Below are 25,001 nucleotides of genomic sequence, written 5' to 3'. Positions count from 1 at the left end.
CATATAAGAAGCACCCAGCATGGGAGTTTCTTCCCTGTTCAAAAAGTTAAAAATGTACCATTTTATAAAACCAATCTTTACTGAAGTGGTTTCTTCACTAGTCAAAATAGATTTCACCTTTATTAATATGTACCATTACTTAGCAAGGATGAAATATTTGTGATGGGCCAGGAAATGCAAAAAAGGCAAGGTTTTTTTGTGATATCTTTTACTGGAGTAACTATACTGTCAAGCTATATTTAGATGTCATTATTTTGTCTGCACAAACTATAGTATTAGATATAAGTACAATTTTGATATTTTAGCCAAGGCTGTTTATTGAGAGATAATGATTAACTTAAGCTTTCCTTGTCTATTCACACTTGGAAGAAGTAATCACTGAAAATTAGTATCTGACATGAGTTTGTTTACTCATCAAGTAGACACTTGCTGAAGTATTCTGAGGCACATTCGCTAGGTCCTTCCAGACAATTATAAATGTACATTTTAAAAGTAAAATTAACAACAGGCTATTCAGGGAAGGACATAATTAAATAAGATGTCTATTGGATATGCCTGAAAAGATGCAAATATTCTCTTAGTCATTCTCCTAATTCTATTGGGAGAGACTTCTAGGCCACTGATAGACGTTAAATAAAATGCACGATGGGATCTGAAGTGAGATCCCAACAGTTGCACTTCTTGACATGTCACACATGGACAGGAAGAGGCATGACTGTGGGACAGAGCATCACATCTCATCATACCACATTGCTGATGCAAGGGAAGCACAAGATCAGGATTGCTCCCACTGCTGGGGCCCTGTCTGTGATTGAAGCTCCCAGTCCACGTGTGCACCACGCACTCCCATGACTGGATGCTCCAGTGAGCCATGGGACCACATGTTACCCCCTGCAGCTAAGAGCTCTGATCACTGTAAGGGCTCCCAAGCACAGGGAGTGTAAGGGAGTTAATCACATCTTAAAGGTACCATGTGTCAGGGGCCCTAGTTTGGTAAACTCACATGCTTGGGGAGTAGGACGTTATATGGGCTCCCCAAGAATCCAGTGAATAACATTATAAATAGCCAGGTAAGAAATCATGCTTAACCCTTGCCATGAGAGCAGGGTTTTGGCTTTAGTTTTCCTGGGCATAGGGAGATGCTTTAGCCCCTCAGCCAGCAGACTGAGTAGGTGCTGCATTCTTGCGTTTAAGATGCAAGGTAAGATCAAGTTGTTGTTCTGATATTTTCTCTTTTTTTCATTTGTTCTTGTCTCTGTTTGTATCAATAATATATGGTTATTGATTTCTTATGTTTGCTCTTGTTCTTTTAAAAAATCTTTTTGTTATAAAATATAACACATTTACTGTCAGTAAAACTGATTGACAAGCATTACACCATACAAGCAGGCTTCTTCCCAGGAATGAGGGATCTACCTTTTCTGAGCATATAACTGGATACGGTGGTGTTTCTTTTAGCTAGCAAAATCCCTTCTGCTAAGAGCTGATAAAACTACGTGAGGCAGATAAAGTTGAGGCACCACAGGTCAGGGAGATTACCTTGGGAGAATCTCAGCCTGTCCTCAGTAGTCAAGTAGCAGACTGCTAAGAGGGGTTTAAGGCCTAAGGGCATCAGTGAAGGTGTGAGAACACCGTGAAAGTGTCTCAACAATGCACCTGACATTATCTGGGGTCATGGCATGTCACAGGGGTGTGCACTCACCTCATGCCCTGGGCCAGATTTGGACCACGAGTTTTCTTGCAGGCCAGATCTAGCCTGCGACACATGGTAGAAGCTTGAGCATGGAGCATGCAGAGCTTGTAGCTGTCATAGCTTCACTTCTAGCATTGGATATAGTGGCAGCTCCAGCTTTAGCATGGGGTAAGCAGCAGTAGTAAGTGTGGGATCATTTTCCACTTGACTATGCCCCTCAACTTCTGGTTGACTACTGGGTAGCCCAGCAGGTTGGATACAGCAGCTTCAAGGGCCAAATGTTCATACCTTTGCTCTACTGAGCTTGTGCAGATAAGTTTTCCAAAGGCTTCAAACTCAGCCCAATCTAGACAGGTATCCATAGTAACAACAAAAAGCATGCTCCTCACCCAAAGTCTACCCCTGACAAATATAAAGTAACGGCTTCAAAACTTAAGGATACTAGAAGCTTTGAGGAGAGGGAGGGAGGGAGGGGGTCAAGTGACCCTTATATCATGAGCAGAACATTTTCCCAAAATTTGTTCTCAGAAAGGACTGAAAATTCCTCAACAGCTCATCTCAAGTCATACTGCAAGCATGGAAAAGTTCAACCCAAAATGGCTAACGTCTAGCTACGTTAAGTCATGGAAAACAGGATATTACAATAAAAAGTGTTGGAAAACCCAAATAATAAGCAGTGCTGCCAGCCCTCTGATTTTAATTTTCAAGGCTTGCTCATACCAGAGAAATGATGCAACACTTCAGCTCCAAGCCCAATGCATTCTGATTTGGAAATGCTCTTATTTTCCTCTTCAAAAACCCTGCTTTTATAATATATATCAGTGTCTGGGTACATACAGACATTCAGGGAGCTTAGAGGAAAGTTAGATTGTGTTAAAAGTGGCCACCTAATCTAGCTTAGTTTACTCATGTGTAGACCTCATACTTAGATCCCTACTTAAGTCAGTTTAAGTGCAAACTGCACAGAAGTCCCAAGAAGGTTAGATCTGTCAAAAATGGCTGACCCACTCAATTTAACTGTAGCTCAAAGGTTCACTAAGTTAGATCAGGTACAGGTAGACTGATCTAACTGAACTTCTATATAGTTCACAGCTCAGCTCCAGGCTGAGCCACTGATCCCAGCCCTAGGGCTGCACTTTTCCTATCCCTGCCTGACACCAGGTTATTTTTAGCCCCTTCCCCCAAGGACCAGCCCCTAGCCCCCCCCCCCCCAGCCCACCAAACCCCCCAGTCCTGCAAGCCATTCCTGGTCCTACTGCTATTTGCTGGTATCAGGAGCCAATCAAAGTCAGGGTGGGGGGAGGAGAAGGCAGGATTGGTATGGGGTTGGGGGGCTAAAAATAGGCCCTAGTCAGGGGGGGAGAGCCCTTTCCAATTATGTCAAATCCCCCCATGAATCTGCCCACCCCCTGCACCAAGATTTACTTCACCTGAGCTCCCAAGACTGGTGAATGCTGGTAAAACTGGCCTAGGAGCAGTTTGCAGCACTGCAGGGTGGGGGGTAGAAAGCGGGGAAGCCCAGGACAAAGGTGGTGGGGTGGGCCTCTCCAATCCTGCCAACCCTTCCCAAATCCTCTGATCCCCACCATGGACCCCACTAGCTCCCCAGTTCCTCCCAACCTCCCCCGCGTATGCTGCTAGCCCACCCAATTCCTCCAAGCTCATTGCCAACCCTGTTTGAGCAGCTACAGTTTCAGGACTCACTGTGCCTTATGCACATAACTTGGTGAGTCTACTACATTACATACTTGCCTGGCCAGAGTGCAGACTTACTGGGCATACTCAGTAGCTGCATCAACACTTACTGGTTGTCTAAGTGCAGGTCTACTCTGGGTACATTGTGCATGCCCAAGCGTTGATGCAGCTACTGAACATGCCCAATAAGCCTGCACTCTGGCCAGGCAAATTTGTAGTGTAGTAGACTAACCAAGTTATGTACATAAGGCTCAGTGAGTCCTGAAATTGTAGCAGCTCAAACACCCATGTCTAGCAGGAATGGAATAATAATAAAGATTACCAACCCACCTCTTTGTGGTGTTAGGGGGACCAATTGAGATACACACTGTGCAAATGCTATTTAAAAGCTTTAAGTACTTGGAAAAGTCAGGTTTCTTCCGGTTGCTTCAGTTGCTCCCCCCTACCCTGAAAAGGCAAGTTCTGGCCTCTGGAGGGATTTGGAGTGTATTTGAGCCTTGTCCTGGAGCCTGGTGAAATGTTTGTCATTTTTCTAGACAAGCCAGGGAGACTTGTACTTGATGAAGTCCATTAGAGGCTGTATCATACAGCCTGGATGGAAATGAGGTGATTTAACAGACTACTTGATTTCTTTTTAGGAATGTAAAATGCTTGAAGGGAGAAGGTTTATCCCTTTGAATGAATATCTACTGATCAGCAGTACAAGTGGACACGACCAAGGAAACTACACCTGCAAAACATCATATACTTACAAGGGAAAACAGCATAACATTTCACAAGACATCAGCCTGTTTGTTAGAGGTAATTTTTTTTTGTATTCCTCCAAACTGTTATCTAGATTTATAACTTATCAGCAATACCACATATAGAACACATGGCTGTTGTTGTGTAAGAACTGGTGTCTTTCATATTGGTGCGCTTCTGCTGCCATAAGCCAGGCAGCCTGGAGAGCAGCTCCTGCAGGTAAGTCTGGTAAGGGAGGAGGAGGGATTGAGGCTCCCATAGGGAGGGAGGGAGTTGGTAGGGCAGGGATGGGGCTGGGGATGCTTCCCAGCTGGATGGTGCCTGGGGTTTGGGCAAGGCCACGGGCAGCTTGTTGAGGGGTGGGAACGTGAAGCCAACTCCCTGCTGCTGAGTGCACTGTGTGCGGGGGGGACTCATGCCCCCCAGATCTGTGTGCGGGGTGGGGAATAAGGTGCACCAGCACGGCTGGGGGGCTGTAGCATGGGACTGAGGGACTTGGACCTGTGTTCTGTAAGCAAAGGGGGAGGGGGAGCTCTTATTTTCCATGATAAAGAACCCCAAATCAAATGCCAACATTTATAGGTATTTAGAATTTATTTTATTATAGTGATTGAAGCACTGGTGGGCTTCAAAATTGCTTTAAAATAGTAAATATATCAATAAAACATTGTGTTCAATTGATACATATTAGTGGCATTTCATTTTAATTGCAGATTTGGGGGGTTATCAGAGAATTTGTAATTTTTTTTCTAATCAGAAAAAAACAATCCTTGGTCATGAGATTTTATGTTTGTATTATTTCACATTTTTGTTACATAATTATGTGATGGTAGCATTAGAACACAGGTGTAATGGGTATATAAGAGAGAGATTTACAGTATATGAAGTTTAGCACATGTCTAATATTTCAGGAATGATAAAAAAATTGAGATGTACAGTATAGGCCTACTGCTTTATTTTAATTTTAAGAATCACTAATGGTATTCTTAGACTCGTACTAGAGGCTATTGGCATAGCCTGTATTTTTCTCTTAGTAGTTGATCGTGGTGTAGGTAAAATGTAAAATATGTATTAAAAAAAATAGTCAAACAAGTGTCTACATGACCACTAATCTAAACCATCATTCCTTTTGTGTTATTCTTCATTTACAGCAACCCCATGCAGCTGAGTCATTTTCCTAAGGAGGTTGTTTTATTCAGTTTTGTGTGGCAAAATTGAGTAGTGAATTTCGAGATCAAGTGTTGTGCTTTATTTATTAATGCACCCTGTAAACATTTAATGGGTCTGTGTTAAAAAGCATTAATAAATTCATATTTATAATGAGGTATAAGGGGGCTGCAATTTTCTGCTTTCCCAGGGCCCCAGTAAGTTTTAATCCACCACTGGATACAAGGAAGTTCTGAGTGACTTCAGCTACTTTAACTCCACTGGTTTATTCTCTAGACATCTTCCAAGTTATGCAGCAAGTAACACCAGAGTCTTACAAACAGTTTCATGCACTATACAAACCTGAATGATTCTCTGAGAACCTTCCATTTTCTGCACTGAATGAAGCAGGGGTGTCATGGGAAAATGTTAAAAACCATGAATATGTAATTAAAAGACTGTACTATAAGGAAATATTCTGGTATTTCATGGGTTTTAAGTGATTTACTTTGCAACATTAACAATATTCTTTTAATGTAGTTACCCATGTCATTTTTGTTTAGAAAAAGCAAATTCCATTAGGCCTGACAACAAGAAGCAAAAACAAATTAAGGAGCCACTACTAGCACTCCACACTTGGCTACATGGGCATGAGTATCCCCATTATACAGACAGCCTAGCCAAGCACAAAGACTGGCACATGCTTTCTAAGTAGCCATATGGAAAAGAGGATGAGACTTGAGCCTGCCAAATTTGAGGTGTTTCTCAAATTTTCCATGATAAAGAACCCCAAATCAAATGCCAACATTTATAGTTATTTAGAATTTATTTTATTATAGTGATTGAGGCACTGGTGGGCTTCGAAATTGCTTTAAAATAGTAAATATATCAATAAAACATTGTGTTCAATTGATACATATTAGTGGCATTTCATTTTAATTGCAGATTTGGGGGGTTATCAGAGAATCTGATCTTGTGCAGCTTCTCAGTGGGTATGAATCCTAGCTTATTAATAAGGTTTTCAAATGACTGTAGTCAGTAGAAAAGCAAGTCTAGAACCCATGGGGCTCTTAGCACTCCACCTAGCACACCTTCTACAATGCGAGAGGATCTGGATGGCAAGGCGGAAAGCAACTACAGCAACCACTGCTATTTTTAACATACCATGTTCTTATTAACTTGTAGAGTTAAGGAGCCTTAATACAACAGGGAGAAACGATGACCCCATATTAGATACCTACCTCCCACTTAATTCTCCCTGGAAAACAAAACTTAGCCAAGACACTTGCACCTCATTTTCGAGTGAGGAAAACACCACCTGCTGGCCATGTGATTCATCTGCTTAGAAATTAGAGCTGAATTTCTGATATAGTTTATTAAACATGAAGCACGCACCAAACATAGGAGTCAGTAATTAGTATGCATCTTCAGAGGACAAACGTAAAAGTTAATTTTCATATAGTTACTTGAGTTTTTCTGAAAACATTCTTTCTACATTTAAAAACTGTTGTATTTTTTTCCATTACTAGATATAAATATCAATAATTTGCATTTTAAAATATTCCATTTTAAATATCAGGACTTGCTGACAAAAGTACTATTTTTAGCTTACACCAATGAATGGGAAAGATAATCTTCTCATCTTTGAGACATTTCAAATGAAGACACACAAATGTTGCACTGGATGAAATTAACGTCTCTTCTCCAATACCATATTTTTTATTAAAGTGTAAATATTCAAGAGTCTTGAAAGTGTTAATGTCAGATATGTTTTGCTATAGTTTTTTTAAATTCCTGCAATGAACATAAAATAGCCAACTTAACAACTTACCATATTTTCTATGGTTGCAGCCTCACAATTCTAATATGGAGCTTCTCAGGAAGGAGGGGATGGGAGGGAAAATCACCTCTCCCTACACATTCTATCAGCTCATCTTCAGAGGATGAAAGAATTCTGATCATATTCTCTATTATATTAATTTAGTCCATTGCAACATTTGTGAAGAAATATAATTATACACTTAATTGCTACTCCAACCCTACAAAAAGATCTATTTAAATATTTTAATCAATCCCTTCATAGCTCACTTCTGCAGGAAGAAACCAAATAAAGTTCCTACACTGTTGAATTCTAGAACAGGGGTTGTCAAACAGGGGTACAAGTACCCCTAGGGGTACGTAAAAAGATCCTAGGGGGTACACAGACATAGTGTGGCCGATAAACGCTGTGTGCATGCATGCAGCTGTGGCACAGCATGCAAGTGGCCAGGAGAGCAGCTGGGTCCAGCTGTAAGTGTGATGCGAGGACCTGGGAGGGGGCAGATCAAGGCCCCAGCTGTGGGGAAGGAAGTGGGGCTGGGGCAGGGGCTGCCCAGCTGGGATAAGGCACCAAACTGAGCCATGTAGGGGACAGCTCCTGCTGCTGCTGTACGCACCCCGGAAGGGCACGTACCCCAGATCTTTGCACAGGGTGGGCTGCTGTTGCAGGCTGGGGCTAGGCTGTTCCCAGCAGGGGCTGGGGCCAGGCTATGCTCAGGGGCAGGTAGTGGCAGCGGTGGGAGGGGGGCTATGGGAGGGGCTGCAGCCACTCCAAAATTCACCGTAACCCCACCCTTTAGCCCTCTCCCAGCACCACCGCCACCCACCCCAAGAGCAGCCTGGCCCAACTCCCCACTAGGAACAGCCCAGCACCAACCCCAGCCCACTGCAGCAGCCCACCCCACCCTGCATGCAGATCCAGGGGCATATGCCCCAAGTGCTTCAGGGGTGCGTTCACTGGCGGGAGCCACCCCGCTCCTCCTGAGCTCCCTGAGCCGCTCACAGCTGTCCCATGCTTTGCCCTGACTGTGCAGCCCCAGCTCTACTCCCTCCATCACCATGGGGGCCTCAATCTGTACCCCCCCCCCTTAAAAACAAGAAAAAATATAAAGGGATACATGAGCTGGAACTTTGAGAGAGAAGGGGTACACTTGTTAAAAAAAGTTGAAAACCCCTGCTCTAGAGGAAGACAAAATGAAGAACTGGACAAAAGCTTAAAACCTGTAAAACGTTATTAACATAGAAAAAAAATAATAAAAAATAAATAAAATAAAGTTGACTACTGTTTCCAAACTCATCCTTAAAGTAGTTACAGGACAGACAAGTACACTTATTCATCTTCAGAATGGAAATGTCATCTAGTTACGTACAAACAGCATGGGGGATGTAGTTATGCTGCTGATTTTTTCCCCCCTGTATACTGAATGCAACTGTCTCCCTTTCTTGTAGGGCTACTGTTTCTGTATTGCAGGTCAGGTAGAAAATACCTGAATCACGTTTTCACATTTGCACAAACAGACGCACAGAAACTTTGAGTTTCCTGTCTTTCTGTTTCCATCTTATTCTTAACTTCATCTGAAATTCAAGACAGAATAACGCACGTTCTGATCTTTGTGTGTGAAAGCACTAAAAATCAATGGAACTTTGAAGTTTAAATTGTTATTGTACAAATGGTTGCCGTAGCAACTCTGTCCATGTGAGCATTAAGAGTAGGATTTTTTTTTTTTAAGTTTCTCAGCACTGGCAGGATTCGATTTCCATTGAAGTCAAAGAGGTTCAGAAGGGAGCTTTTTATTAGGAGATAGCAACTCTGATCTGGAGACAGTGTTACATTCCAATCAATAATTACCTTCTGGCTATCCAATAGTCCTGTCATTTTTAATTGAATAGAATATTCTCAGCTTCCTGCCTTGCCTCTGCTACTGTGCATAATTAAGCTGTTGCTATAATCCCTGTCAGAATGAAGGATGAGGTTGATCCTGTACCTATAGAGCCAGAACCCTCTCCCCAAAGCTCCTTATGTTTATAAAATGCATATAAATACTTAAAAACGTAGTGAGAAATTGAGATCATCCCCTTCTGCAACAAAACTCTAATCTGTTTTTTGTTTTGTTTTTTAATTCCCAGGACAATGTATTTAGGGAAGCCATGCTCGATGCCCTTTCATAGAGAAGGTAAGTTACAGGCAGAGAGGCTAATGAAAGGACCATTACAGCCACCACGGGAAATGAAAGCTAAGTTGTACCACATATGAATGACCTTTCCAAAGCCACAAAGAACATGTCCAGAGCGTGGATGTACAGTATGTGGTACTGCAGATCTATCTGTGGCACCGCACATGCAGGCATTCCCCGTGCTGCTACTTTGCTGAAAAAAGGGGCCGGCACATGTGGTAGCAGCATGCACAGAAGCAGAGCCTGGCCAACTGGAGCCACTCCGGCTGCCATCCAGACTCCCTGCTGCAGAAGCACCATGGTTGCAGCTCCCTGAGGCCCCCACAACCCTAAGTAGGCTGCTGGGGCCAGCACAGTTACTGGCCCCAGCCTCTTCTACCCCACCCAGGGTAACCTGCCCCATGCCAGAGCATGCATAGCATGAGCGTTCCCCAGGGACAAGTAGCAGCAGCACAAGGCATGCCGCTGTTACTTGTTCCCAGGGAAATGCACATTCACACTTGTCTGGACACAGCCAAAGTGTCTATACGGAGACAGATACATAATTTGTGTCTTCTCCAAACTCATCCCTAAAGCTGTGTGCTGCTGTAAGACTCTGGACAGGAGGATATCATTTGGTATGTTATCTATAAAAGCACTTTAAATTATTTTCACATATATTTTCACATATAAAAGCATTATGATCATTTTTACAATAGTATGAATATGATAGTGTGTTCTTACTAGTGTTAACAAAAACCAGGAAGCAATGAACAATGTATGATATTACTCTGCAATTAACCTTCTGATGCAAAGAATTTCTTTTGCTAATTGTGGAGGCATAGAGTATCACTTAGGAATTGGAAGGGTCTTGCCGGGCCATGAAGTCCAATCCCCTATTGTGCCACAGAAATCTCTTACATAAATTTGCCCATCTTAAACCAGTTAAGTCTTTTGCCTCAACTGTTCCATTAAGAAGGCTGTACTAGATTTGATTGCTCTGATGGTTAGGAACAGTCTTCCGATAGCTATAGCCATTTGTTCTCATCCATTAGCTCAAACACTTCTATTCTTTCCCTCACATTTACCCCACTACAGGAGTGTAACTAAGGGTGGGTGCTCAGTAAAAGAGGGTGCTGGAATGGAGGCAGGCAAGGGGATACTGAAATGGAGGTGGGCGGTATAAAGGCTCCTGCCTTGCAGAGAGCAAAGGTAACCTCATCAGCCTTCTCCCTCCCACTCCTCCCCACTATGAGAGGTTCCACTGCTGGAGGGGTAATGTCACTACCAATAGCTAGATTATCCTTTTTCTGCCCTACAACTGCTATCAAATGAAGGGCTTTGCATCATCACTCAGCATATCAATCTGCAGTGGCTGCCAGGGGAGGGTCAACCTGGCTGTAGCAGCAGTTCCTTCCACAGGAAGGGAGGGCAAGGCTGATGGGGAGACTGCTGTACCCACTCCATATGGGTGGAGACTGAAGTCCCACTACCTCCATTCTTGCACCCCAGAGCATAAATCCAGTCAGGTATGCCTCTGCTGCCCAGGAGGCAAACTTTAACAGTGATGCCTCTGCCTTACTGATATAATCATTTTTGACTCCCACTGATCAGGTGGGAGTCAAAACTGCCAAATATTTTGCCTCCCAGCTGATAAAGAGCAAGTGGCAAGGGGTGGGCCTGCCAGGGCACCTCCACCAAACAGCAGCGTAGATCCCTAGTGATACGCAGCAAGGACATAGCTGGTTAGGATAGCTTTTATTGAACAATTAAGCTCATTGATAAGGAGAACCAACAAAAAGAAAAATGAGGTGGCAGTAGAGCTCTGGCTGGCTACCAGACCAGACAGTTGCAGCAGTGTGGGCAGGGTGAGGGGCAATGCAGTGTGGGATACCTGGAGGACTGACTAGACCAGTGCTTGATTTCCACACATAACGCTCAACTGGTGCACTGTGAACCAGTTCAAAATAGTACCTGACTTTCCAGGTATACTTTTCAACTATTCCAGGCAGCTTTCAACTGGCTTAACAGGCCTACAAGTCTCTCTCTTTCAGGTTTAAACCACATTTAAACAGGTCTGAGTGATACATGTCCCTGCCCTCAGCCTTCTATTATTCCGACAGGGTCTCCATTCCCCTGAACATCCCTGTAGTCCTTCTCTGAACCTGATTCAGCTTCCATCTGTTTTCCAGTAAGCTTATTTTTTAATAACTTTATTTGTATGGTATCAAATACAGGTACAAGAAACTGGGCTCTTCCTCCAACCCTCCCATTTTTTCAAAATTCCTTTCAGAAGTCTAAACTCTGAATTTCTCCTATTACAACAGGTGATGGTAACCAGAAAATACTCCATCAAAGAGCAGGATGCTAACTGGGGCATACAGAGTGCCTATAGATGTGATTGCTAATGTTCTAATTTGATTGAGTTTCTTCCAGGATTAATCAAGTTTGCTCCGCATTCTAATTAGAAAGCTCCAGCGTTGCCTCAGCACCACACGTATTAAGTCCTCCTGTGTTTCAAAATGATAGGGATGCATTAAGTAAAGCTTTGTTGAATAAGCGTTAGTTAAAGTGCCCCCATGGCCATTTTTAAAGGGGGGGAGGGAGTTTAATACACATGACAGTGAGCCATTTAAATTAGAGTGGCTGTCCAAGAACTGTTTTAATTAAAACACCCTCCCCACTTCCAAGTACGTGTATAGGCAGCCACAGAGACCAGCCTGGAAAGAGTTACATTTGTTCCAATTTCCGTTAATGTGCAAGTTGAAGCAGTGATATTCCATGGAAAGTTAGGTTAGGCTGCAATAATGCCTATAATAATCAGCATCTTATGCAAACCTTGTAAATTAAAAAGTGCAAAATATCTAAACTTACCTACCTTGATTGAGAAGTAAAAACAATTGTTATACTGTAGGAAGACAACATTGTTGCTGTCATGTTTTTACTATAGAGGGCAACAAAAAAAAAGAGAAAGAAGTAGAAAAAACTTCTATTTGTCTTATACTGACTTTTAGGAAAAAAACCTTTTTACATCTGTATTGCAATGCTTTTAATAATGTGATATTATTGCGACTATACATTATTCATGGAGTGCTTTATAACAGAAAATTTTCATCATGATTGACATGTTTGCAACATATTGGAGGGAATAATCTACCTGCTAGCAAAGTACATCCATTCAGGAGCATGGCAAGGGGGCTGTCCCTCTCCTCAGTCCTTTGGTTGTTCTGTGCATGTGCAATGAGCTCCAAGATCACTGCCCAGTCAACACAGGGTAGTGAGCTCTGAGCTCTCCAGCGGATGGGGATAGGCCTGCCCCAATGACTCTGGAGTCCAGAGGTTGAACGCTGCCACTACTCACCTGCCCCTTCCCTGCTGAATTTAGCAACGGCAGAAAAAAAAGGAGCAAGTGGAGGTATTCATGCTCTGGGCTTCAGAGGCAGTGAAAACAGAGGGACTAATTCAGAAGAGTGCCAGCACTGAATCACTACTAATTCTTGCAACACCAGCCTGCTCCACCGCCCTTGTATGATTCTCTTCCAAGTACTGAACAGGCCTAGGCTTGCTTAGCTGTGGCTTCCACAGATGTTGAGCACATTAAGCATTAAAGTAAGAGACTTTTAAAATTTTGTGTCTACAAAAAGCCCTATATATTTATTCACTGTATTCATTACTTAACTTGGAATATCTTGATCAAATTTTTTTTTTTCTTAACTCTTTTGCATGTTGATCTAAGACTACAACCCTAAATGATTAGCCTCACTTAAGCTGTAAAGAATTAGGCCCTTCAGAGACCTTTGCATATTAAAAACTATTTCTAAGTCATTCCTGAATCCCTTCTCATTAGACAAATGGATGGATGGAAGAACGTGAACAAGTCCTATTTCTGCAACATGAAAAAATTAACAGGAAATAAAAATGACTTTTTTGTTACTTTTAAATAAGTTAATGCATATTTTGTACCAGCAAATATACATATATATATTAATTTCCATGAACTGAAAAAACTATTCTGATGCCTTTTAGTCATCATTTAGGAGCTTGCGCTTTTGCATTTTTTTCAGTTCTGAGTGGGTTAAAGTCTGTGGAAGCGAAGACAATGAGGAGCTCCTAGCCTCCCTATTAGGTGACTAATTGGATTTAGGTGCCTAAGTGCAATCCATTTCCTAAGTTCCAATTGGGATCCAATTAATTTTACTTCTTTTGTAATACACCATCATCTTCTCTTTATGGCCAAGATGCACAAAAATGCACAGAGGAAGAGGAGAAACAGGAGGCACTCGCTTTTGCATTACAGTGTCTCAGGGATTCAATCAGGGTAGAACAGAAATATACTTAGGAAACTAGTAGCTCTACTTAAGAGCCTAATAGGTAGACTAGAATCTGGCCTATTCCTTCAGGAAAGGAATACCTGATGTAAGTGCCGTGTACTCCAGATAAGTGAACAGCCTTGGAACAGAAAAAAAATGCATGCACTTACCAGAATTGAATGCAAGGAAACCATGAGTGCTCCTTATGTCCATGGCACTGTAAATGGTGCGATACCAGCAACCCCAACACTCTCTAGCTCCCATCATCTTTAAGATTTCTAATAGTCACCTTGGAGGCTGCTATTAAAATCCTTGAACATCAGGGGAGATAACAGTAGCTAATGAGTTTCACAGCTGCTATTTTCAAGCCTTCTAAGACCAACTCTTCCTCTTCACTGTTTATGGCCCAATTAAACTGGATACAGCAAGACATTTGCTGTAGCACCCTGGTTGAGAATCACTGGATTAAAAAATGAGAGCAAACATGAAGAATGTTCAGTTTTCATGGATTTTATCATGGAAATGCAATTTAAATGACTGTATTCCAAAATGGAGGTGGGGGTGGAATCTTTTTGGTAGGTTTTGTGTGTTTTCTTGAGGAAAAACAAACAGCTGACTGTCCAATATTCATTTGCAGTTCCAGTCACTTTAGAAAATGCACACTGTAACTACGTTGTGTTTTACTTGTTCTGATCAGGCCTGATGAAGAATGTCTTGCATTGGAAACATAAGAGCATGAGAAATATAGGAACTGCAATTTACTGGGTCAGACCGTAGGTCCCTTTTGCCTAGTCTCTTGTATCACACAGTGGCAGAGAGCAGATGCTGAAAGAGAGAGTGAACTGGAGATACCAGGGGGCTTTTTCCCACTGTTCTTCTCCCACTTGCAGCCTCCAATATTTTGGGTCTAGGAAGTTCTGATTCAGAGGCTGTATCCTTAAAGCTTGCCTAATTCTGTCCCAACTATGCAGTTGGCCCAATCAAAAACATCACCCTAAGACATCCTTGCCTTTTTAAAAAAAAAAAAAAATCCCTCTCAAGGACAGAGGTGACTTAGTCTGTCAAAGTGGCTTATTAAACAAAGCAACAAAAGCATCCAGAGGGCTACCACAGGCCCAATCCAGATGTGCCCATATGTAAGTCCCAACATGAGAGTAAGGATTAAAACAGCTGTGGCATGGGCAAGCCCAGAACTGGCTTTGCTCTAATGTCCTGTGGCAGTCAGTCACCAGGATGATTTGCAGGCAAGCAGCTCCCAAGTATAGCAACTTGTTCCCCTTATAGCCTGTTATGAACCCACTCTGTTGGTTCTTCAGCTTTCCCAAAGCAGCTGAGCAAAGGCAAGACCCAAGCTGATGGGAGTGCTGGCTAGCAGGGTCCAAGCCTCCTGTGGGGATGCACCCCCCTGCACCCAGCAGCACCAGGGAGGAGGAAACGCATGGGCTGCAGCTGAACCCAAGCCTCCCCCTCTCAGCTGAGCCCAGAGCAAAGTGCCCCCAGAGGGCAGGTGCAACCAGACTCCACCCTGCCTTAGTGCCCTTCCCCCCTTGCACTCAGCTGGGTTTTCTGGCTGCAGAAGTCTCCACCCTCATGCAATTCAGAGCCCACTGGGGAGAGTTTGTCCTTGCAGGCAGAATAGTCCTGTCCAGCACTCCCATGACAGCTGAGCAACTTTCACCAGCTAACACCTAAAAAGTGACACCCATGATCCCAAGGTGGACCTTACCCCACTGCTCTCCTGCTATATGGAGTCATGGTCAGGTCTGCTGTTCCCTTGCGTATTTCACAAGGCAGAACCCTGCTTCTACTCAGTCCATGAGTTGACTTTGGGGCACAGTCCATCTCAACCCTTGTGGGAAAGGAAGGATATTCATGCTGTTCGCAGAGGGAATTAGCCTGTTAGTCTGAAGTTAGTCAGAAGGCAGGGTAGATTTGATTTATAGACTTTGTAAGATATACAGAGAGAGCACAAGGTTTCACGAAGCCAAGTTCACTGCATCAGATGCTGTGAAAGGACCTGCTGCTCCTACAGAGGAGTGATGCATCAGGAGTGTTGCCTGGACTCCAGGTTATAGCCTCTTTCTTAAATAGTAGAGAATACACAGATGGTGCAACTTGATGCAACAGCATGACATTTCCTTCCAAATGTATCAGTTCCAGCTAATATAATTTGCTCATCCCACAGGATATTGCCTCACTTTTACATAAATGCAATGCATGAAATTCTCATTTCATTATACACAACGGTTTTGTACACATACCATATCTCAGAGTCATAGAGAAGTAGGGCTGGAAGTCACTTCCAGAGGTCAGCTAGTCCAACCCCCTGCCTAAGGCAGGTTCAGTCCTATCCAAACCATCCCATATAACCATAATCTAAACTTTACATATGACTACCCTCAACCCTGACACAACATAGACCTAACACCCTAATCTGCCACAGTTAAACCAGGGGAATGGCAGCCGATGTCCTGCTTCTATAAAATGTTGCCAACATACGCTCAAAAGGTCTGGGGTATCAAGCCATGCCTCCCACTACAGAGGAAGGCAAACTCCCACAGTCCATACCAATCTGACCATGGGATAAAATTCCCCGACCCCAAATGTAGTGATCAGTGAGACCTTAGCAGAGGGGCAAGACCCTTTAGCCAGAAACTCTGGCTTTGCTCCAAGCAGGAGAATAGGCACACCCCAGTTAAAGTCCCCAACAAGCCCAGAAGCATGGGATAAACCTATGGTAGAAAATGTGCATAGCTGTGCCTAGATCATCCACAACCACTGGCTGTCCAACCTCTTTTTGACCAACTCCAGCAATAGAGAGTCCACCCACAGCTTCCCTAGGCAGTCTATTCTACTGCCCACTGGCCATGCACTGGGGGTGCACACGGGTACACATGCATCCCCGAGCTTGGTGGTGCACTGGCTGCAAAAAGGCACCACCAACACTGCCAGCAGTGCCTGCGGGCGGTCGCCACTTGCCCCACAACCCTGCCACCTACACTGCCAATGGCATCTGTGGGAGGTCCCCAACTGCTCCTGGCTGCTGCCGACACTGCCTGCAGGAGCTCACCACCACCACGCTCCTGCCACCAACAGCAGCTCGCTGTCCCCCCCAAACTCCAGCAGCACGTGACATTCATGCTACTGCCTCACCATTCTCACAGTGAAGAAGTTTTTCTGGCTATCCAATCTAAATCTACTTTTGCTGCAACTTCAAGCCAGCGGTTCACGTCCTTCTCTCTGGAGCAAGAGAGGAAAGGAGTTTTCCCTCTTCTTTATGGCAGCCCTTCAAGTGTTTGAAGACTGATATCCTGTCCCCTTTTAAGCACCTTTTCCACAAGCTGAATGCGCCTAGCTCCTTCAGCCTCCTATGACTTGCCTTCCAAACCTTTGATTACCTTTGTTGCCCACCTCTGGATTCTCTCTCCCTCTAAATTCTCAATGTCCTTTATAAAAGTGGAGGCCAGAACTGCGCACACTGCTCTAGACAAGACCTAACCAGTGCTGAGTACAGAGGCACTATCACCTCCCATGTGTTGCACCTAGTGCTTCTATTGATACAGCCTAAAAGCATATTTGCCTTTTGTGACGCTGCATCACACTGCAAACTCGTATCGAGTGTGTGATCTACCAAAGACACCCAAGTCTTTGCTATAGTGCTACCATCCAGCCAGGTATCACCCATGATATATTTGTTTATGATTAATCCATCCAAAGTTTAGCACCATGAGGAACTGGTGCCTCCTGATACTGGAGGTGGGGGGTACCAGCAGTCAAATCGCCAAAACTGGAAGTGCTGCCAGCAAGCCCAGAAGTGCCAATGATGCTTCTCTCAGCACTCCCACAATCTCAGGGGGGGTTTCAGCTGTCACCCCACACTCCCCAGCCAGCAAGGGCCAATCTCAGAGGGGGAGTATGTGTCCCCCTACGTGTCACCTATGTGTTGCACCTTGCATTTTTCTGCACTGAACTTTATCCTGTTCGCTCTAAACCAACTTTCCAATCTGTCAAGATCCTTCTAAATTATGCTTGTATGCTCCAATGTGTTCACAATCCTTCCCAGTTTTGTGTGATCCACAAATTTGCTTAAAAACTTGTCTTTGCTAGCATCCAAATCGTTAATAAGCATGTTGAATGGCACCAGGACTAGCACAGGCCCTTGTGGGACTCCAGTCCTGCCATTCTGACGTAGACCTGTTAATAATTACCTTTTGTTTACAGCTATTGAGCCAGTTCTCTATCCATCTTGTAGTAGTTTTATCTAGACCACATTTCTCCATGTCCAAATTCCACTCTTTTCCCATTTGGTTTGTATTAAAAAGGCCTAGTTTGTTTGCTTGTTTTGAAATAAAAATACAAGATTAAGTAAGTAGGCACACTTTCGGTTAGTGTTTCCCAATTGTACTTTTTATAATTATAAAAATGGACCCAAATATGGCTTTTATTATTTTTTTTTAATCTACCTTTTACATCGGAGATAGAAAACATCAACTTTTGAACTCATGGAGGATTTTGACCACTTGAAAGATCTGAATGGTGAAGTTAAAGGTAGGTGGAATCTAACTTGCAGGGCTGTCACGGCCCCTGCTGGAAAGAAGAGAAAGGTTGTTAACCAAGGCAGAATTCAGAAGCTGCAATCTCAGTTTAGGCTTCCAAAGATGTCCTTGTCTGAAATATAGTCAAAGTCCTCCAACAGAACCAGATCATCCATCATCAGTGTAGAAGCTAGGAGAGAAATACCTGGCCTGGAAAAGAGTGGGGTGATAGGCTATATATGTCACAGACAAAGAGATGATGTAGTGGGATAATAGTTGGTTGAAGCAGACTTCAGCTGCTTTCTACAGGGTCCCTGGAGTGCAACTTAGCTTAGAAGGACAGCTTGCATTCCTCTGCCAGCCACAACAGAAGATGGCAAGAAGTTCTCTGATCCAAGGAGTAAAGACTACCAGAAGCCCTGAGACAAGGGCTCACTGAGCTCTACTAGCATTGGAAGCCAAGGCCTGATATGAGGTTGCTGAAATATTGTTTGTATAACTACCTGTTCACTCCTTGCTGACCATGACCCGTCTGGAGGGCTGAACCACAAAAACAGGTAGACCTCATACAGCTGCAGTGGCTGTTGCCAGAAGAGAAACTGTTATGCCACATCCAGCCACAAGGAGAGGAAGGTGGACTAGGCAGTTTAAAGCTGCCTTTCTACAGTCTCAGGCTACCTTGTTCTTCCAGGAATTGTAGAGTTGTAGCTGAGGTCTGGGTCCGAGCTGGAACGGTTTGGGCTCAGAAACCGGGCCTGAAGGTTTGATACTGCATATGGTCAGGAGGACAGAAGAATCTATATACTAACCTATGTTCCACCACTAAATTGTTGAATTCTTGGCAGAGCCACACACAGGCATGGGCTAGCCAGGTGGCCGCCTGGAGTCTGGATACAAAAGGGGCCTGAAAATGGTAATTTTTTAAAATTATGATCATCATTATCTGTGGCAAAGGGGGGCCCCAATACTAAAAGTTCACCAGGGGCTACCAGGAGTCTAGGCACGGTGCTGATTCTTGGACCTATAAAAGTTGTATAGACAGATATTCTCTTCATTTTCATGAAACAGAATCCTTCACTCAAATACAGTAAAAGGACACAAACTGCTGATCAGCTTGTTAGGCTGGTTCCAAAGCCTAAATCTCATTTGCCTAGCTAAATGCTTCTCCAACCAGATTTTTCACTCCACTTAATATTTTTAAATGACAGTCACCAGAGAGTAACATAGCACCATCTCACCAACACATCCATCTCACTGTTGCAACAATTAACAGGAGCAGCAAATGAGAGAAGAAATTGTGATAATACATCCAGTAGTGGAAGAATAGTCAGCCATAACTCTCTGCAAATAAAGAGGTTTGGAGATATCACTAGAACATGATAATCATGAAATAGAGTTACAAAACTATGATACGTGATGGAACTAATAGAATTCCACCATCTATGTTGTGGTCCCACTCCCTGGTTGCTGGAAAAGGCTGAAAGCAAAGAAGCAGCTACCAGAAAGCTTGAAACAGAATCTCTTATAAGGGCTGTTAATGTACTCTATAAGGAAGTAAAATTGTCTATCATTAGTATGTTGTGGTAAAATAACTATGAATGAGTTACCTCCATGTATATACATTGGCAATGTGTATATGTATATTGCTGAGCTATCAGCAGCAGCACTGTGGTCAGCTATCAGATGCACTGGTAGCTATTTTTTACCCCAACAAAGGCTGAGTTTCTAATCATATCAAGTAGGGCAAAAATAAAATACCACTAGGATAATCTAATATAAACCTGGACCCACATAAAGAGAGAAGCAGTCATTTTTCTTAACCTTCTTTTGTTTAATTTTCTGGAAATTGCTACTCAGTTTCTCTTTTGAAAAGATACCCTTTCAAAAGGTTTTCAATATTTGCAAAGTTCTGCTGTGTTTGGTAGTTATTCTGGTATCCTTATAATACCTTCATCTTCAGTTATGCTATTGCCCCACAAGAAGATCCTGAACTGCTGTATGGGTTCTTTGCTTGTTTGTACTTGTACTTCTGCGTGTGAGCTGTTGCCAATAATATGTTTGAGGTTACCCACTATTTGCCTGCCATGTCAGAGGGTGCGGGTTCCCATGCAACAGCTGCATAGTACTGGCAACCTCAAGTAGCTGTTTACATCATTTGCCAAAGTAACTGACTTTTGCTAAGCTCATTTTTAAAAAATAAAAATTAAAAAAGTAAATATTGTATGTTCATTGACAAGTTTGTACAGGAAAATATATTTTCCTTTTCAGACCCTGTCTTGCCTGCAGGGGAAAAAGCCCTATACATTATCTTTGTCTAAAAATGGCAAAAATAAAAGATATTAAGAAATATTTATCAAACCTAAGTAGTGGCTGGCCTCTGAAGTTATTTTAAAACAGGACAGCAATCTAGCATAAGAGCTTAGAAATACAGGGACTGTTTTTCACCCTTAACTACAAAAAAATTAAGTTGCTAAAGCCAGTCTGATTCAGTATTTTCAAAACAAGAAAAGGAGTTTACAATTAATGATCAGACTACTTTGCATTTCCAAAGCATTCAACATCTTTAATTCCCAACATTCCTCTTAGGTTAAGTATTATTCCCATTTAACTGGCTGGGGAACTGAGAGTTAAATCCTTGCCCCCTTTAATCAATAGGGGTTTTGCCATCGACTTAAAAATGGGCCAGACTTTCCCTCTGAGTAGCCACTATTGAAAGGACTCCTTTCATGACTCAAAATAGGAACAAGGACAACCTGTACTACTGTGGTTTTAGTTCCACATCAGTATTTGAGCTTAAATCTGTGTGTGTTTGGAAAAGTAAATGACTTCCAAAACATGATAAGAGATTCTTAACCTCCTCGTAATTAATCTAACCTCATTTGCTACCAAAGTAATTCCTTCCTTTTATTGTTGAAGAGCAGCATGTAGGCACGTGTATCCTCTAAACCAGGGGTGGGCAAAATGCGACACACAGGGCGAATGAGACTTACCAGGCCATTTTATCTGGCCCACAGAGCCTCTAAAAAAAAATTTAGAAAATGAATATTTATCTACACCCAGCTGCCTGTCAAGTGGCCCTCCATGGCTTGCCAAAACTCGGTAAGCAGCCCTCTGCCTGAAATAAGCAGCCCTCTGCCTGAAATAATTGCCTGCCCCTGCTCTAAACGACTTTTGGTCAAACCCAGTTCAAAGCACATTGTAGGGCTGAACTTGCTAAGATATGTATCATGATAAAACCTCAAGACTTTTACATTTAATAATGTTGGTGAAGATTGATAAGTATAAAGACACCAATTCTAAGGCTTGGATTTGCTCCTTTCAAAGAAATAACAAATGTAATATTAAGAATTGGAACCCTTCCTATACTTATATTCCTTTCCACAGGTCTTGCTTGCTCCAACAAATTGCCTCAGAGCATGACTTACTATTATCTAGGAACTAAATAATCATCTCCCACATCTGGTTAACTCTCTACCTGTCTCTTCCAAATCATTTTAAAATGTCCAATAAAATTATGTTTAAGTTCAATTGCCATGATATTACTCAAATGAACCATCCCCATCTTTCACTGTTCAGTGTCGCATATGCTGCCAATAAGGCCTGTACAGCAGAGAGATTATTTTTCGTTAAGCTCTGAAAACAAAAACAATTCTTAAGTCTTTAATCCTCAAAGGTTTCCAGCGAAACAGCACTTTACAATGCATGAGAAATTCTGACACAGTCCGTCAAAAGAAAATGTGCTACTCAGAATCATTAAAAGGACATGCCTCATCTTTGTCTTGTCTGAAAGCTGTGTTCAAGGTGACTGGTTGCAAAGGTAGTTCTGAAGAAGCAAAATACCTGGGTGGCATTTGGTATCGCACCTTTTTCCAAAATCTTGTATTTGTTAAGTATGATTTCTGTGTAATATCTCCTTCCCATTGGATAGCTCCATGCTTTTGCTTAATGTATTTGATTGATTCTGGCATGTTTGTGTAGTCTATTGTTTTAGCTAGCTCAATCAAAATTACTTTAATTCCATCTCGGATGAGAGCATTGTACAAAACTAGCTGTTCTTCAGGAGAGTCCTCCAACAAATGGTAGCTTGATGTTTTTGGTTCTAAAACAATGATCAGTCTTCTGCTTTCTTTAATTGTTTCATCAACAACATTGACCACAGCTGCAAATATTTTAAGGAATAATTAAAACACACCAACTTCTAAAGAGATAAACATCTCTCTCTCCATTAGAAACAGATGTTTACTTTCCCTTATGCCAGCAGTCTTAAAAAAAGTGACAAAACCAATCTAAGCATAGGTACAGTAATACTGATATGGAAGTGCTTATGTGAATTTATTTTACTTCAGCAAAAAAGCAAAATCCACATAAGCATGTTTATATTGTGTAATGTAACTATACTAGTCAGGTTTTGTTCATTTAAAAGATCATCCTTATTGACATGGTTATACTGTTACAAATTTAATTAAAATTGGCAATATAAAGTAAGACCTGACATTGGGGGGCAGGGGTTGAGTAACAGAATAAATTTTCAACATTGCAGATTAAAAACATGAATTTAAAAAGTTAACAAAAATTAAGTTACCTAGACCGGGGGTGCTTAACCCCAGCTCCATGGGCCAAATGCAGCCCACAAAGCCATGGCATCTGACCCATGGGGCTCCCCACAAGTCAGGAAATTTGGCGGTGGAAGAGTTGTGGCAATACAGCAACCCTCCCCTGCTGCCAAATTCCCAAACTTCAAACCCTTCACGGTGGGTCAGAACTAGATCAGCCACCATTCCCCACCATCCCATGGGTCTGGGTTGAGGCCAAGTCAAGCCCCTATCCTCCTCCTCTCAGCTGTTCAGTCTCACTGACAAGTAAGCCTTTCCTCCTTCCCCAAGTACTGCTCTCCCCTATTTTTTGGGCTAGCCTGGAGGAGCTGCTCCCAGGATCCCATATGCATTCTCTTCCCATCTCTGACCATGACTACATATTCCAAAGTGAGTTGGGAACAGACTGCTGCCTAATGAAAATGGTAAGAACAGCACCACAAGGGAGCACTAGGGACAGACCTCAACATTGTCTATGGGATCAGGGAAGAATGGTATATCATTAGGACAGACAGATTAGGCAAGTGGAAGTTAACTGAATCTTCTCAAAAAAAAAAAAAAAAAAAAAAAGTTAAGAGGCAAAGATGTACAAAATGTCAAGGTCCTGACTAAGATTCAGAAAGGGACTTAGGCACAGCAGCAGTCAGTATTCCCACACCTCAGAATTAGGCACCTAATTCTACAAATGAAATTTGCAAACCTGAATTAGGCACCTACATGCTACATATTTTAAACTGGGTGAGAGGGGTACTCTTAATACAATGAGATGGGGGAGTACTCTTAAACCATCCAATAGGAAGGCATGACGGGAAAGGTGGGGGGGCTTTGAAATCGTGCCTCTCCCCTAGACTTGGACTACAATTAAGTACATATGTGAAACAGATTCACATCCCCAAATCCCCACCTATACTTGATAGCTTAAGGCTGCCAGGAGATGTTAATTTAGTCATATCAATAAGATCTAATTTTATCCTGGACCTGTATGAAAGGATGCATGATTTTTGGGATAAATCTCTCAGACCCCATCACATATGGCCAGACCTTTAAAGCTGCATCACGCAGCCCAATGACAGGCTTTAGACCTGGATCCTAGGCCTCTGCTCAGCCTGAAGGGGTTCAAACCCACATCTCCCACATCCCAGAAGAGTGCTAGTCTGGCCTGAAGATATTCTCCATCTCTCCTGTTGCAACTGGGCCACCATGCAGCCACACTTGCACAATTCACAGAGCCAAAAAGAGAATACAAGTGAGAGAAGCTGGTTCTGTAGCCCAAGAATAAGGGCAGTCACTATGGATTAAGCAGTAGGGAAGTTCTGCACTATGGTCTCTGTTCCCAATCCAGAAGTGATTGTGGCTGCTGAACTAAATGGTGGCAGCTGATAATAGGCATGCTCTAAGCACACCTACAAGACTGGGGTCCTATTTGGACTCTGATGTAGAGCATCTAGTTTAGGAATCTCAAATATCTTTAGGAATACATTAAATGCCTAACTATTCAGCTCAGCCAAGATGAGCATGCACACTATGTGAACTGTAAGTACCTAAACAGATTTACCAGTATGTTGTGTGTGTATGGGGGGGGAGGGGGGGGCATTCCTTAGCTTATATCTACAGGGGTTAGGCAGCACTGTGAAAATATACCTGAGCTTTGTGTATCCATGCTAGCTCCTGAGTGACAAGGAGAAGAGCATTTTTGCCGAGAACCAGGGCTTATTAACTGGGTACGTACCGGAAGAATATAGGTGTAGCGATTCCAAGTGCAGGAGCTAGTGTGCGCAGAGTTAGCTCAGGTATCTCTGCACAGCACTACCCAGCTCCATGCACACATACTCTATGTTGGCTTGAAGTACATTTTGTGACTTACTTGCTTGGACTTAGGTGCCTGTAAAGGTATTTAGGCAGAATTTACATCCCTAATTTCCTTCTTGTATCTCTTTTGTCTGAATTGGAGTGAACAGTTCTCAGAACACAGCAGAACTACATGAGCCATAGAGAAGGAGGGAAAAAATTAAAAAAATAAAATAGACTGAAGAAGGAGTAAGGAAAGCTAGAAAAATCAAATCTGAAATTGAAAGGAAATAAGGAATCAGAAGCAAAAGATAAGGCTGCCAGGAGACAACAACTGTAGAGGGGAAAGGACAGAACAGACAAATATTTAAATAGGGAGGGAAGCAAAAAGGAGGAAGAAAACCAGGACAGGGATTTCAAAATTTAGAGGAGGCAAGGTAGTTCCTACCAGGAAAAGTATTCTTTGCCAGTCAGATAGCAAACCTTGCATCAAAATGGGCTAGTCCTACTGCTGAGAAGTTCAGAAG

The 25,001-nt window shown here is 42.7% G+C and overlaps 1 protein-coding gene across 1 annotated transcript in view; it reads right to left on the bottom strand.

Moving 5' to 3' along the window:
* Positions 1 to 21,742: 21,742 nt before the first annotated feature.
* LOC109306232 (interleukin-1 receptor-like 2) overlaps positions 21,743 to 25,001 on the bottom strand; it is a 31,408-nt gene continuing 28,149 nt past the window's right edge. Inside the window, exon 12 of the mRNA XM_019529560.1 lies at positions 21,743 to 22,253. Coding sequence (XP_019385105.1) covers positions 21,835 to 22,253 — 419 coding nt within the window. The 3' untranslated portion in view covers positions 21,743 to 21,834. The remainder of the gene's footprint in view (positions 22,254 to 25,001) is intronic.

Source organism: Crocodylus porosus, unplaced genomic scaffold (genome assembly GCF_001723895.1).
Source record: "Crocodylus porosus isolate Cpor-Errol unplaced genomic scaffold, CroPor_comp1, whole genome shotgun sequence".
NCBI classification, from domain to species: Eukaryota; Metazoa; Chordata; order Crocodylia; family Crocodylidae; genus Crocodylus; species Crocodylus porosus.
This window is presented reverse-complemented; position numbering and strand designations above follow the sequence as displayed.